Source organism: Vanacampus margaritifer, chromosome 2, assembly GCF_051991255.1.
Source record: "Vanacampus margaritifer isolate UIUO_Vmar chromosome 2, RoL_Vmar_1.0, whole genome shotgun sequence".
Lineage (NCBI taxonomy): Eukaryota > Metazoa > Chordata > Actinopteri > Syngnathiformes > Syngnathidae > Vanacampus > Vanacampus margaritifer.
Window position 1 is genome coordinate 30,722,298 of NC_135433.1, and position 15,940 is coordinate 30,738,237.

Sequence of the window (15,940 nt, forward strand, 5' to 3'; positions counted from 1 at the left end):
AAGAGAAGAAAAAACGATACGCCCAAAAGGTAAACACGACAGCGCCTCTATTAAAAGTGGTAGTAGTACAGTATGTCGGGGTTCAAACTGATGAAGGCAATCCGAGTGAGTGAGTTCGGAGCTCCATCCGTCCTTAAACTGTGTGCCGATGTGAAAGTTCCACAGCCTGCAAGCGGACAAGTGAGTCTACACAATTTGCTGCAGCCAGACTGAGGCTCTTGCAACTTTTGTTGTGAACATATGTGAACCTCCAACAAGGAGGTTCACATATGTTTAACCATCTCATGTGAGGTGCACACTAAATGCATACAAATGTGCTGTACTAACTATACTTATTATATATTTGCAAGCTACAATTTCACACTCTTTCATCAGGTTATGCAAAACATGAAACTTTGAGCTCAAACAGCCTCAAGTGTCTACAATAAATAAAATAAGGCTGCAACATATGTTTGACCTCAGCCCGGCTCCGTTTAACATACCTTGGTATTAATGATAAATTTAACATTGTGAAATAAGGACCATACAATCTCTTAAAATAATATCAACTTTTCGTACAATTTAAAGCTAAACTACAAAACTGTGATGCAACTGACATTTTTAAATGTGCACTATTTTGACGGAAATTAAGATTTGTGTTTTATAATCTATCTATCTAGATAGATAGCACACAAAAATTGTTAAAATAAATACAATAAAATAAGAATAGGCCTATGTGATATAAACCTGTTGTGTATATGAATCCAAGTCATAAATACAAAAAATATTATTATTCTTTTTTTTCCATTCACGGCATGATCATAACAATTCAAACAGTTTAAAAACTTTTTTTTAGCACCTGAATGTGGATTCTGGTTAGAAATAATTTTCTTGGAGTTTTACACGCTCCTGTGCCTTGGTGTAGGTGTTAATCCGTGTCCACGCATGTGGAGTGAACCCTGTGGAAACCTACATCCGAGCTGGGACCTCCAGCCGGAAGCCCTCTCTTCCATACACACCTGGTACCGACGTAGCTGGCGTGGTGGAAAGAGTCGGCGAGGGCGTCACAGCAGTGAAGGTTGGTGAACACATGAAAAACTTGTAGTTGTGTCACTTATTTCTTTACATGATAGCACAGCATGCTAACAAAGACAAATATGGCAGCATGTGTGCTGCTTATGTTAGCTTTTTTTGTTCACCAGCTATTATGGCTAGGATTTCTCAGAGTTACTCGCGACACCAGCCATAAACAAAACACAATTTTAACATGTTTGTGAATAATCCACTTGTTTCATCTATCTCAGCGGAGTGCTATATAACATTCAAGTCATCATCACAGTGCTATTAAATGAAAATTTGGATGTACTGTAAATGTTTTCCCGTATGTTTGCTTTCCAGGCAGGGGACCGTGTTTTCACCACATCCACCCAGTCTGGAGGTTATGCAGAATTTGCTATAGCCACAGATGAGGGCGTTCACAAGCTACCTGATACTTTAGACTTCAGCCAGGGAGCGGCCATCGGCATTCCATACTTCACTGCCTACCGAGCTCTGGTTCACAAGTAAGACACAGCAACAACATTGATGCTGGATTCTGCAGGCTTCAATCTCTTTATAAAATGTAATATTTACGGTGTCAAGTCCATTTCATTTGTACAAATCCCTGTGATTGGCTGGCACCCAGTGTGTATCCCGCCTCTTAACCAAAGTCAGCTGGGGTAGGCCACAGCTCACCTGTGACCCCAAATAATGACAAGTACTATAGAAAATGTATTTTTACTTTTAATCCAGTTGACACATTTATTGAGTGGTATTTTTGTTGTGTTGCAGGGCCCATGTAAAGGCTGGAGAGACTGTCCTCATCCATGGAGCCAGTGGAGGGGTGCGAGTTCACTTTTTAACATGTATGTTTAAAAACATTTTTTTTAAATGACAATAGATCGGAATTTGTGTGCATAGGTTGGTGTGGCAGCATGTCAGCTCTCCCGTATGTTGGGCCTCAGGGTGATGGGGACTGCCGGGACCAAAGAGGGAATGGAGCTTGCGGCCAAAAATGGAGCTCACCTCATGTTTAATCACAGAGAGGAGGATTATATTGGTAAAATAATGGTACGGTCACGCACACGCCTACTTCCTGTCATCCCATAACCTTAACAACAGCCTATACTTGCTCTCCACGCTGAGATTTTTCTTATATTCTAACATTGCCTCTATGTAAACTTTATTGTTAAAAAGCAGCACAATTTTTGATACATATTCTCTATTGGATCTCATTATCTTATGCTTTTTCTTTTCAGGATGCCACAGAAGGCCAGGGAGTAGATGTGATTGTGGAGATGTTGTCTAACGTCAACCTCAACAAAGATCTGAAAATGATGACATTTGGAGGACGTGTTGTGGTCAGTGTCATAAATCATGGAACAGTTCTTGTCCTTGAGTTGTTCCTTTATATTATTTTATGTACATTTGTCTTCCCATTCAGCGACATGTACAAATGTTTTCTCACGTTCTCCTCTTTAGATTGTAGGCTCCAGAGGCTCCATAGAAATGAACCCCAGAGACACAATGTCCAAAGAGAGCAGCATCATAGGTGTTGCCCTCTACTCTGCCACACCGGTAAACTTTTAATCACGTGTAACCTCAACTGACATAAACATCAAATGCAATAATGTCTATCATAATACTAAAAAAAAAAAATATTTACTGTTTACTTTGTGGTGGTCAACTGCCTGTACATCCCACCAGAATAGATCCGCCCCTGCTCATCTCCACCTGCCGCGCGCTGCAAAAAAAAAAATGACTGTGGGCCATAAAATACCATAAAAAAGTGAACCAAATAACTGCCAAAGGTGTATATTTAAGATTTATATAAAACATGTTGTCAAATGTGTTTATGTCTTCTAATTCTCTTTTAACTCATTCACTGCCATTGACGGCTATAGACGTCAAAAATTAATTTGTACTATTTCTATTAGTTAAAAAAAAAATCCACTTTTGTTAACAAGAGTATGAAAACCTAGAAAACATTGTTATTGTACATTTACAACAGATATAGAATTTGTGTTTAATCGTGAGTTAACTATTGAAGTCATGCAGTTAATTACCATCAAAAATTGAAATCGCCTGGTAAAAGATTATTAAAAATTAGGGATGTCACGCGATTAAATTTTTTAATCGTAATTAATCGCACGGCTTCACTAGTTAACTCACTATTAATCACAAATTTTATATCTGTTCTAAATGTACAATAAAAAAAAATCTAGGTTTTCATGCTCTTGTTAACAAAAGTGGAAAAAATGTTCAAATGAATTTTTTACATCTATAGTCGTCAATGATTTAATAGCAATCTACTCAATTGCATTGACAAAAAAAAAAAAGAGTTTACTGATTGGTTTTAAAAACAACTTCCATCAACTAAACTGCAATCAAATGCTTGCTACTTTTCTATTAGGCACATCAATAAAGAGTATATATAATTTCTTAAACGTTTCTGTACATTTGACATTTGCTTGTTGTCAGGCTGACCTCAATGGGTATGTTTTGAGCCCTAGACCTGAATTAATTGCTCAATTGGCGGCATCGTTGGCAACTTATGTTCCAAGTATAAGTACAAGAATACAAAATGCATCTTTTTTTACTAATTTATTTCACATGGTTATGAGACGTCGTCGTAGCGTAAATTGGGATTGTCCAATGTTGAGCTGGCGTCCATTATTATTACATAATAATTGAGCAGTCCAGTAAGTCGAATTTTGTCCTCGCTCAGGCGGAGAGGAAGGAGTGTGCAGCCTTGCTCTTTGCTGGGATGGAAGCTGGTTGGCTGCGTCCAGTTGTCGGCGACCAGTATGGACTGGACAAGGCTGCTCAGGCCCACCATGACATCATCGAATCTCGAGGGGCCACTGGGAAGATTGTGCTGACCATGTAATGGAATTATACAAGTGGATTGTAATGGCCAAACAAATCTGCTCATAGTTGATGTCATTTTCGTATGTTAAAATTCTCCCGTACTTTTGCACAAAATGAGATTCATATTTTAAGGTCTTAAATTTGGATGTAATTGCGCGCATTGTTGTTGTTCTGTAATAGAAATGTCAGTCAACAAAGGTTTTATAGTCCAACCTGATTTGATTTTATTTTTTAAGTATCGAACTGCCATTTTAAAAGTTTTTCACATGCAATGATAAATAAATCAAACATGAGATAACCTTTTGTGGTCATTGTCTTCATCTTCAATACATTTTAATAGCATTTTTGTAATTTTTTTTGTATCTGTGTCAGACGCAACACCCTCTCCTCGGATGACATCTGGTGCTACTAAGCGTGCGCCACAGTAACTTCGGTAACCTAAGCTACACATACACAGTGACAGCACATATTAGAGTAGATGGCGCTCACTTTTCTTTACTGATCTTTAGCCATATGTCTCCTAGTTCTTGCTAATTGTGTGGTTCGTTTCATCATTAGGTGAGTTTCCATCCTTGCTCATCAACACAGTATTATTTTAGGAAATGCTTTTGTGTTTAGAGAATAAAACAGCAGATCAATTTAATAGATGTACCTTTCATCATATTAGAGTCTCTTTTTGATAATAATTGAGTATTGATCTGCTGCCTTAAAAGAAGTCAAATTTACAATATATATATATATATATATAGAAAGAGGCAATAGTGGTATGTGTCTGTCATCGCGCTAATACCAGCAGTGAGGGATGCCCTCAAGATGAAGGAGTCCGATTGGCCCTTTTTTGCCTGTGGGACTCCGGATTCAGTTGATTGGTACTGGGTGACCATCACATCACATCAATTGACTTATAACATCTTTGGTTGTTGTTATTATTAAATGGCTCATTATTTTTATGAATGCTAACTCCGATAAGAGTCGCCATCATCAGGCAGGCAGTCAGAGGAGTTGATCATCAGATTTTTCTGTAGCTTCTGAAGGCTTAATTTATAAATTATAAACTTTTGTGTGTTCAAACAAATCAAAGATGAGATTCATGTGAAGAGGATCCTTGCAAGGATTGATTTATTACAGAGATCTCTGGTCACACAATTGAATATCACCAAAGTAGTGTCATCCAAGAATGTGTGTCCCTCCCCCCAGGAGACACAGCCCTTTATTACAATCAGTTTGTACAGAAAAACGCCTCTTCTCCTCCCATCAAATACGAAAATCAGATTACATTCTCACAGTATGCTATGTTGATCTTTCACATTTAGACAAAACAGGTTCTCAGTATGCCAGCTTGCACTTTGTTCCCAAAACAGAATCTCAATATGTCAGCTTGCACTTTCTCAAGCAGGACAAAGGAAAGGGAATTTAGACGAAACAAGATAACAGATAGGTTAAGGTCGAGTTACATTGAATTTAACATTATTTCACCTGCTCTACACATCTATAACTAAATTCAACATAGTTAAAATATAAAATAAAGAATTAAAAATGTTAACACTACATATTGACATTTTGTGCAATAATGGCAGAAGCAATTCTCTAATGCAGTAGCCTATTAAAGAAAGTGCATTTCATGAAGGGCTGTCATTCTGCTTTTCCAGCAACAGTAACTAGAAAAGTGATGTAGGCGAGAGAGAAACACAATCTTAATGGGTGCATTTACTGCTTGCAGTGTCGAAATCATGCCGATGCTATTCATTGCAATCAGAATTCATTCTGTTCAATGTTGTCCCTACTTATTCCGCTTCAGCCTTCCTGAGAGCTGGACTGAACAATTTTAAAGACCAAAGAAAGGTGATGCTGATGGAAAGCATGTCATGATGTTGACAATAATGACACTGTATTAGTCTGCAGCCTGATTGGTCGAGATGTTACCTTATCACCTCCTAGCATCCACTGCAATGCAACATGTCAAGTAAGTGAAATTGAAATGTTTTGCAAACCACTTTGTGTTGCTGCGGTCTATCGGTTTACTATTCAATTTTCAGAAGGCAATCTCCCAAACAATTGAAATCAAATATTTCCAGGTATCGTGCTGATGTTGCTGTTATTACTCATCATTGTCCAGCGACACTTCCCTGCATCATCATGCCCTGCTTCGTGTATGGTTTGTTCTGACAATGCTGTCATCTGTCACAGACTGGCTTATATTATAGGTAACATACTGTACACGCAGCTGCGGCTTACTTTCTGTCCAGGTGTTCTTTGAGCTAAGATAGAAAAAACTAGTGCATCATTCAGTTGTTTATGCTACTGTATAACGATATACAGTAAACTGAATTTTTTTCTGACTGTAAATGAACTGATCCACTTAAAAAAATAAATAAAGACAATATAGTATTTGTGTGGCAGTCCCATTCAAATGTAGCCCACCCCTGCCCCCACAAAATTTTTTTTTACATGTTGCACATATATTAGTACATACTGTACATATGGAGCCCTGTAATGACAAGTGTATTTTTGTGCATGTGACCAGATGCTCCAAACACGACAGAGGCGCTACTTCTCACCCAGGGTTCTATCGCCACTGTCCAGTCTGCCTCATTGTCTGTCCTTAGCAACATCACTGTCATAGGTAATTTACTGCTGATCATTTCACTTGTGTTAAATATTCCAAAATTTAGAATGGAAATACACAGTATTTCACCAGATTTTAACTCATTCACTGCCATAGACGTAAAAAATTCATTTGAACTATTTCTATTAGTTGAACATTTTTTCCCACTTTTGTTAACAAGAGTATTAAAACCTAGACATTTTTTTGTTGTACATTTAGAACAGATATAAAATGTGTGAATAATCAAAAGTTAACTAGTGAATTCATGCGATTATTTATGATTTAAAAAATTAATCGCATGACGCCCCAATTTGTAATATTTTCTTTTTTGAAAAAAAAATTTGGGACATAATTTTTTCCGTAATTAATCACACATTTTATACATCTGTTCTAAATGTACAATTTTTTTTCTAGGTTTTCATACAAAAGTCGTAAAAAATGTTAAACTAATTGAAATAGAATTTTTTTTTTGACATCTATAGCCGTCAATGGCAGTGAATGAGTTAATGTCATAAACTAGATATTTGCAGCATGGTAAGCCTACTCAGTTTGTCTTGAGCAGCCCAGAGCAGATTGAATCAATGCCCTGAGAAAGCTAGAAATTACCTGGATGAATGAGAATAACCACAAGGCTGTTACTAATTATACTTTTGCTTAAAAGCACATCATAGTGAAAAATCCACTTTGATCATACGAGTATAAGGTATAATGCACTGCATTAGCACAGCACTTTACACCATATAGGCCTATCTTATGCAAAGCACTTTACCAAGCCTCATATTCACCTTTCTTTCTTTCTCATACCAGCTAGCTAGCTAGCGCTAAGCTAACCTGGGAGGGTTCACAGTTCACCTCTCCAGTCCAATGTCCAAGTTTGTAAACTGCTTTCATTCTAGGATGGCCAACAGCGAAATAACAAGTGCGTTAATACACTGCCTAGATTGACTGATTGCTTAACAGTTTAATATAATGCTCATTAGCTGGCTAAACATTCTCATACTCTAGTACACACGACAATATGTTATGATTAATTCTCACTTAAACCAAAAATTCAGATTCACCATTCGTTTTTAACGAGTTACCATCGATGTATCATATTTCAAGTTTTGAATAGTTACACAAATTCTCAGCTAATCTTACAGAGGAAAAGTATAGTAAGTATATTGGAAACCTTTTGTCCTTTTGCAACTGTGGTCCGTCATCTGAAAGAGGAATTAAACTATTTTGTCCTCTTTGCGTGTTCCAAAAATGAAGATAGATTTAATGTAAGAAAAATACACCTTTGCAAAAATGATTTTTAATCAGTCAGAGATCTCTGGACAGATAACAGCCTCTAATTCATCACTTAAACAGGTGGGATTCAGAGCGTCAAATGTAGTTCTTCCGCATGTACAATGGTTTCTTATAGTTAAAAGACCTCCTCTCTTTCATTTGTAGACAAAACATACTCTCTGGGTATTTTCCATGAGCGATGGCGAAAACAGAGTCAGGTGTGGGTGTTCAAAACAGATTCTGTTCTCAAGGACCAAATGTGTTTTCGCACAAAACGCTGAGAAGGAACTTTTTTAGACTAAATAGTATGTCCCAGTTTAAGGTCAGATTACACCGAAATGAACACCACCCGCTCCGCACAGGACACAAAACATTTCGACAAGGTCAATACTGAAGAATTAAAATATTAATAATGTGTAACAATGGTTAATATATGAAATGAAGTATTAAAAATGTTACAATATCTATCACATCCAACAGGTCTGAGCCATAATCGCATTTCTGTGATGGAGGAACTATCCTTCAGAAATCTCCCCTTCCTGCACACATTACTGCTGGACCACAACCTCCTCACCAGTCAGGCCTTGCAGGATGAGGCTCTGTCCAATCTTTCCCATCTCCAAGTGCTGGCATTGGGCCACAACCTTATCAGTCAGGTGAGTCCTCCAAGTGATCCTTTAAGAACACCAAAATGCAAACACCCCTAGCTACTACTGTATTGGGACTGAACCAGTTAAGCCTGAGAATTGATTTGCAGATCCAAGCTAACTGGCTTAAAGGTACCACAACACTTCGAAGCCTAAACCTGGAGGGAAACAGGATCACCAATTTAGACCCTGGTTCTCTCCCTCTCAAAGATCTCGGATATCTGGAGAATCTGGATTTGTCTGATAACCTAATAAGGAGCTTGGACACAAACAGGTTAGTGCATATTATCTAGAGGCTCCAAATAAATTGCACTGACAAAGTCATTTTCTGTGCAATATGTTGTTGTGCTGTAGCTTCCAAGGTCTGGTGCGCCTTCGCAACTTGGACATGTCCAGAAACCGTCTAAGTTCAGCTCCTGCTCAGTCTTTTTCCTACCTCAACTGGTTGACCAACCTCAACCTCGAACTCAACTCTTGGAATTGTTCTTGTCAACTGCTGGATTTGGCAGCCTTCCTTTCAGCCTTCATACAACAACCTGACAAGGCAGGAATCTGCAATCTGGTCCACACTGCTTGCTCAACTTTTAACGCAAACCTCTCCTGCAGACGCTGTATAATGGACGGAGGCTGGTGTGTGTGAGCACAGACAATCCGGCCGTAACTACAGTGCTGGAGCTGACTGAAGCCAACTGCATTCCGTCTAATCACAACATCACAGTGCAGATAGAGACAAGAGATAGTGTGACACCTCAAGTATATGCTCGGGATTTGGCCATTGCAGCGGTTCTCTGTTTTGTTGGTGAGCATGTACTTTGTCACGTCACAATAGAGAAGGTATAAGAGCTTTAATTAAGATTGTAGATTTATAATACAGCAGCGTTATGTTTCTATAATGATGACCAGTGACGTGCAGTGAGCTCTAGGTTTGGGTAGGCAGGCGGTCGCAAATTTAGACAAATTTGTGTGTCGGCAGGTAAGTGTACAACGTATCCTAGGATAACTATATTTGTATTTCCAATAAAAGAGAATGCTCAGCCTGACCTCGAGATACTGGATACTCAGATACAAGAAGCCATACATTCAAACTATTTAAAAATATGGCTCCTCCATACAGGTTGAAAATAAAACAAAAAAACATTACTCTCTTTTAAAGCCGTACATTTTTTTGCTCCGCAATCTTTTTATTTTTTACTTCAAGCAGGGTTCGTGCCCATCGCCTCCGGTGTGGCAGCTCAATATTTGCCACTCAGCTAAAGTTCTGGGCCACCAAGAAGATCCGGTAGCTAAAGCGTTGCTCTCCCATCCTTCAAAAGATGGTGTTTTCCCTGCACTAAGTGTGTTTTGAATTCAGGAATACACTGTACGAACGTACGTTCGCATAGGAATAATACAGCGACGTAAAAGGCTGCGTAATGATCTGCCAATTTGTGTAAAGGACTTTTCTACTGGGAAACTGACTACGCATGCGCAAACACACATCGCTACACGGACAGGGCTGGGCAAAGCACAGTAGCGGTGTGTCTTCAGGAGGATAATTTTTGCAGCATTTTTGCCTGCAGGCCAGACGAAGTAATGAGTCATTTTTAATTGAGGTATGAAAATCACCAAATGTTGTCACTTTTAAAGCTATAGGTAGTGTATGCTTTCTAAAAAAGAAAGAAATAATTAAAATAAAGAGTAAAAGCCAAGCGGTTTCAACTTTCATTTCAGCCTGGGGCAGGCAGTGCCTACCTTGCCTATCCTGACGTCACTGATGATGACATAACCTATAATTAAGCGGAATGCACAGCAGTCAGTATCATTAAATTGTGCTAATGGAGTAGCAAAGTCAGAATATTTGTACCAAAAAGCATTTCTAGGTCACTGACACTGACTGAGCTTGTCTTCTCATGCCACAGCTTATTCTTACATCACAGGAGAAACAGTCATGGAAATAATTATTAGACCTCTTTTTTTTCTCTTCAATGTTATGTTCATTTTAATACCCAATAACATGAAAAGTGTGCTATGTCTCTAACAGACAGAATATAAACATGACATGCATAAAAGCACTGTTTTTAGCAGTACAATGCCATGTCTATTGATTTAAGAACTCCAGAAGTGTTGTTGGATCTCATTTTCTCCCCAAAACTTTCTATTTTAAGTATAGCCATGGCCCCAAAAACGTATTTATACGTTTTAATGTTGTTGTTTTTTTATGCTACAGCCTATAGAAAGCTTTGTTTGATGCAGCCTCTAAACCTGTAGAGGTTTGCTTAAAGCAATGGTAGTTATTACAAAAAAAGCCAGCAGGTGGCAGCTGAGTATAAGAGATCAAACAGGGCAATGTTGCAAAAACCTCTTTCCCCCAATGTTTTCAACATGTTTGTGAATAATAAGGAAACTTAGCTATATTCTAATGCTAAATTGCTGCAAAACAGCAACAGGTTATATGTTTTTTAGCAATAGAACACAATATACTGTGGGCCTTGCAAAATCAGTCAAAATCCAGTAAAACAGCCAGGAGTGAAGGGGATTGCTTCAGTGAAAATGGCTGGGAGTGAATGAGTTAGTGGTAAGCATCAAGAAAGGCATAGAAAATAGCTTGAACTCGCGTGAGCTATTTTTGTTGTCACCATATTTGTCCAAACAAATGTAGCTTTAGTTGTACCAGTCATTTAAAATGAACAAGAAATTAGGCTGGTCTAATTTCCCCCATGACTGCAGTTCACTACATGCCACCCATTACTTGTATGTAAAATGTTGTTGAGAACCTCTGGTATACTGAAGCTTTCAAGGTCAAACACAATTTTAGTTAATCACTGCAATATTTAATGACACAATGATATAGTGAGTTCAGTGACTGTCAAGTGTAAAACTAATTTTGCTGTTTGTCAGGTGGCATTGGCTTGACACTGCTGGTAGTCCTGATCTGCTATCAAGTTTCCCGCCGAAAGAAAGCGTCAGAAAGTCAAAAACAGAAGGACACGGAAAAAGGCAGCGGACCAATGACCAACTATCTTACTAATCACCGTGATGTTGCTGAGAAGAAGAGGGAACTCTTTTTGCAAGCTCATCAGCTATTGGATAGTGAAAGCATGCCATGGGACTCGAGGACAGAGAAATATGGAAGCCAATTTCATGTTCGAGCTGAAGAAGACGATGCGTGTTTTAATTGTTCCGATTGCAATGCCAAGGGATCAAAGCTAAATCAGAGGGACAACAGAATTGATGATGCAATGGAGAGAGCACATGAGGGAGACAGAAGGAGACTGAAGATGTTGATAATGGAGGAGGAGGACAGGAAGAAACTTGAAAGCCAACAAGACGCGTTGGGAAGAGACGTTCCTCACAACTTTCTCTCTCATGGTCATTCCAGAGCTTCATCTCGTGAATGGAAGAACAATATCAGTCATACGCCAGATACCCTGGCTGCTTGTCATGCAAACAATGAGATAAATACAAGGTCTGATTTGAGGGTTCAGAGTTCACGACCTGCAATGCTCCATTGTAATAGTTGCCACAGGACGTATGGGAATTCGGCTCACAATATGAAAGAAAGCAGCATTTATTCCAACGTGAGAGACTCAATCTCTCAAATCAGCGGTAGAGGGAGGATTGCCGACTACAGCCACTTCGACACCATGAAAAACATAAAAATGAGAAAGCAAAGAAGAAACGTGATATGCAATATTGAGAGGAGGGATCAAGGAAGGCCAAGAAGGACTGAAGGAGTGACGATGTCCAGAAACATGGAGAGTGGAGTAGAGAAGAACTTCAAAGGAAAAGTACAATCCAGCAGCTTGCCGAATTCGAAATTGAACTTGAAACCGTTTCGGAAGACAAAAGTCCATCCGAAAAGGAAAAGTGAGCAGGAGAGGTTTCACTCCAAGAAGAAGAAAGACAGAAGGGAGAGCGAAAAACAAATAGATACGTTTCAAGCCAAAGAAAGCTCAGGTCAGCAACCAAAGGAGCGCAGTAAGAAAGGGAAGAAAGCATCAGAGATTGACGATGAGGCTGAGAATGATGTAGACAAAGATCCGAAAGTCAAGGCATCATCGAAAAGTGTGCACAATATCCAGAGTAATGCAGAAGGTGACCAAGGAGAGACACAAAAAGGAATGGCCCAACTCACAGCAATTCCTACATCTAGCACCATAGACCCCTCTCACCCCATCCAAGCAGACGAGGCCTCCATTACTGGGCAGAGTCTGACCATTCCACATCAGGGATCCGAGATGGTTGTTGGAAGTCCTCAGCCTTCCTCTCAGCAACCATCTCTCTTCTCTGCTACTGATGTAATCCATTCAACAAGCCATCTCCTGCAAGGATCAGCACATTCACTGCTCATGGGCAGCAACATCTCTCTCCAGGAAGGAACTCTCAACCAAACGCTCTCCCAAAGCCAACTGGATCTTGACAGCTCTTCTCTTGAACCAAGACTGAAGTCAGACCCAAGCCTGGATCAAGGTCTTCGGTCTGGGGGTAGACCATCTCCTCTGGCCTCTGAATCTCAACCTCCGAGCTTCTTTGCCCCGATCAAGGCATCTCAAAGTTTAGATCTTCCCAAAGCAGTGAACATTGTTGAGAAGAAAGAGAATGAGGTTTTGAAAAACACCACAAGGCCTGAAACTGAAGTTCAAGCCGCGTCTGACGAAAACATGCCGGGTACAGACGTCTTTGCGCAAGGCGGATCTACACAGAGCTCCTCCTCTTCAGGTACTGCAATGGCCGCCTCACCTCTGCTACATCAGGAGTATTTTTTGGATGAAAGTGGCTCCTCCTCAAGGAGGAAACTGAAGCTGGTGCTCCCTGAGAAGACTTCCAACCGAGAACCTACAGCGCTGGAAAAGAAGATCCGTTAGTTGCTCGAACCTCAGGACGTCATTCAAAACAGTGCATGGACGCTAATGGTCAGAAGGAACATTTGTCATTTAAAATCAAGTTTATATGTAAATATTGTACGAGGTGTTTACAAAAGAAACATTGGGCACCCCGTGACTGCATGGGTTTTCTTCAGCATCATGCATGCTCCACCAATGCCCAGATGAGTACGAAGAGCCCTGAATGCACCTATCAGCTTATATCTTCCCTTTATAGAGTGTGCGGACCCTGCACACTCCACAGTTAATTTGGGGAGGGGAGGGGTGGAGTTTTTCTGACCTCATTTGAACTCTTGTCTTCGTTTGCCAACCGTGGCTGTCGCTTTAAAGGATAACTCAACGCCCTAGATGATTTGGTGCCCTAGGCGAAAGTGTAGATTGTAGGTCAATGACGGACGCCCATTTTGTTAACAATTGACGGGAAACTTCTTCTTGCTGAAAATTAACGCTATTTTGAAGTTTATTTTTATTGACAGTTCTGTCCCCGGGCCCGTTTTTCCTCCTCCACCTTTCACCGCTTTCTTAATGCAGTACCTGAGGGCTTGGACCTTTTCATTGTAAAGGTTTTTAATGTATAGACAACAACATAAGCGAGCCATCCATCTATCAATAGCGCTAACACTGTGAGATGATGCGCGACCTCTCCCCCTACTTTTCACTGTAAACAGCAGCAGCAGGTCAGATTCAGGGTGCCAGGTCATAATCTTATATTTATTTGGACTAGAAGTCATAAAAAAAAATCATTATTATATAAAATATATATGCGGTATAATATAACATGTATAAATAATGTAATGTAATCATGTAAAATAAATAAAATATATATGCTCTATAACATTTTGTAGCATCCTCGGTTGAAATAAAAGTGGTCTCTCCAACTGATGGTTCAAATTTTTTATTAAACCTTCCTTTGTGTGAACACACTGTAAGAGCTCCAATACAAATAAACAAAAATTGCCATTAATAACTCAAACGGTATGTTTTGTGTATCCTTTTGCCGTATTTAACTCTTTGACTGCCAAAAACGTTAAATAACGTTTAGTAAAATCCTATGGAGGAGTGCCAAAGACGTTAAAAGACGTTTTTTTTTCAAAACAGGTGAAACTAACCATTTTCTATTGTTGATTACTCAAAAATGGAATAAGGTAGAAACAAACTTTTTTTTCTGATGGAAGATGAGAGTCCAATCTTTTTTTGGCAGTATGTGCGTTTCCATAGTCCAAACACATAATTTTCTATGGACCTTGAAAGATCAGTCAAAATGCTTAAAATCGGCTGGCACCCACGGCATCCCTTTTCTGAAAACGTCTGGCAGTCAAAGAGTTAAGCCATATACTAGGGTGACCATATTCCCATTTCCAAAAAAGAGAACACTAGCCCCGGCCTTGAAATTGTGGTACCAGTCTCAGTTACACAGTGTACTTCACCTCCTATTAGTCACGCAATGCCAACCGGACATTTTCATGAATTTATAAAAACCCCGGACGCCCCAACAGGACGTAAGAAAATGGTCTGTCATCCCAAAAGAGGACTCATTTGGTCCTCCTACCATATGCTATAAATGAATTGCCTTAAATTATTACCTTTTATAGCCTTGACAATCTCTTGAGTACAATTTATATTGTAAATAAACATTTTTAACCTTGCCTGTTGCCTTTATAAATACCTTCAAACAAAAATAAACCATACAGAAATACAGATTTTTAGTCAATAAAACAGAATCTTGAGCAATAGCATTGCTAACTATTTAGCAAGCAGCGTTAGCATACTCGAGTGGACGAAAACGGTAACGTTTTACTATGCAGTAAATTAGACAATGAACATGAAATCTAGCAACATTAGTTAAACAATGAAACATTGCTCCAATACGAACCTCGATCCCTTCTCAACCAGGTGCTAAAGAATCGTTCACTGAATTAGTTGTAAACTTCAGTTTTCTCTGATTTCCTGCGGCACTTAAAAGACGGTTACTCACGTCAGTTCCTACCGGTTTATGAGACCTTTTCCTGTATCCTTCAAAATAAAAGTATCAACTATATTATAATAGCACAATAAAACAACGCAATTCTGTAATATAAAAATGCAAAAAACACAAATAATAGCAGGGTCATTTACATATTTTATTTTAGAAAACCTGAGGGGGGTGGGGGGTGGTAATTTTTATCTTTTGTTTTGTTTTGTTTTTTTTGCCCTGCAATTTGGCACCCCCTCCACCAGATGGCGCCCAAGGCGACCGCCTAGTTTGCCTATGCGCTGCTCAACACCAAATCAACTTTTTTTTTTTTTTTGCTGATTAACTGTATAAACTGGTGTCTACAAATGCTGTCTACATGTCCTGGTCATTACTTTGACATTTTAGTGCATGTCTGTTTAAAGCTTGAATTTGGGGCAAAAAAAGGTGTGTTCGGCGCCATCTTCAGGTAACACACTGGGATAAACTCAATTTGGCCGTTTGTTCTCTCATAACACGAGACGATGTCGTCACTACCACTACATCACTACCACTACCACTACGTCACTTGTTCCACATGAGGTAGTCCTCAAAGGTCCTTTAAGTTTTTTGTTGTTGGTTTTGTGGGGCAGGCGTGCATTCAGATATATGTGCACTGTGCTGACCAATCTAGGGCGTATACCCCCCGCTCCCCATCCTCCTTCCCAAGTCATCT

The 15,940-nt window shown here is 39.3% G+C and overlaps 1 protein-coding gene and 1 long non-coding RNA gene across 2 annotated transcripts; one reads left to right on the forward strand and one right to left on the reverse strand.

The window, feature by feature from the left end:
• Window positions 1-5: 5 nt before the first annotated feature.
• cryz (crystallin, zeta (quinone reductase)) lies at window positions 6-4,186 on the forward strand. Its single transcript, XM_077558399.1, has 8 exons — window positions 6-180; window positions 905-1,057; window positions 1,378-1,541; window positions 1,810-1,861; window positions 1,939-2,088; window positions 2,277-2,378; window positions 2,500-2,595; window positions 3,746-4,186. The coding sequence occupies exons 1-8, from the start codon at window positions 73-75 to the stop codon at window positions 3,905-3,907; spliced, it is 987 nt and encodes a 328-aa protein (XP_077414525.1). The 5' UTR covers window positions 6-72; the 3' UTR covers window positions 3,908-4,186.
• Window positions 2,418-15,228, reverse strand: LOC144044166 (uncharacterized). Its single transcript, XR_013291199.1, has 3 exons — window positions 15,148-15,228; window positions 13,132-13,235; window positions 2,418-2,761 (listed from the first exon to the last, which is right to left on the reverse strand). It is a non-coding gene; the product is annotated as an uncharacterized LOC144044166 (long non-coding RNA).
• Between the last annotated feature and the right edge of the window lie 712 nt (window positions 15,229-15,940).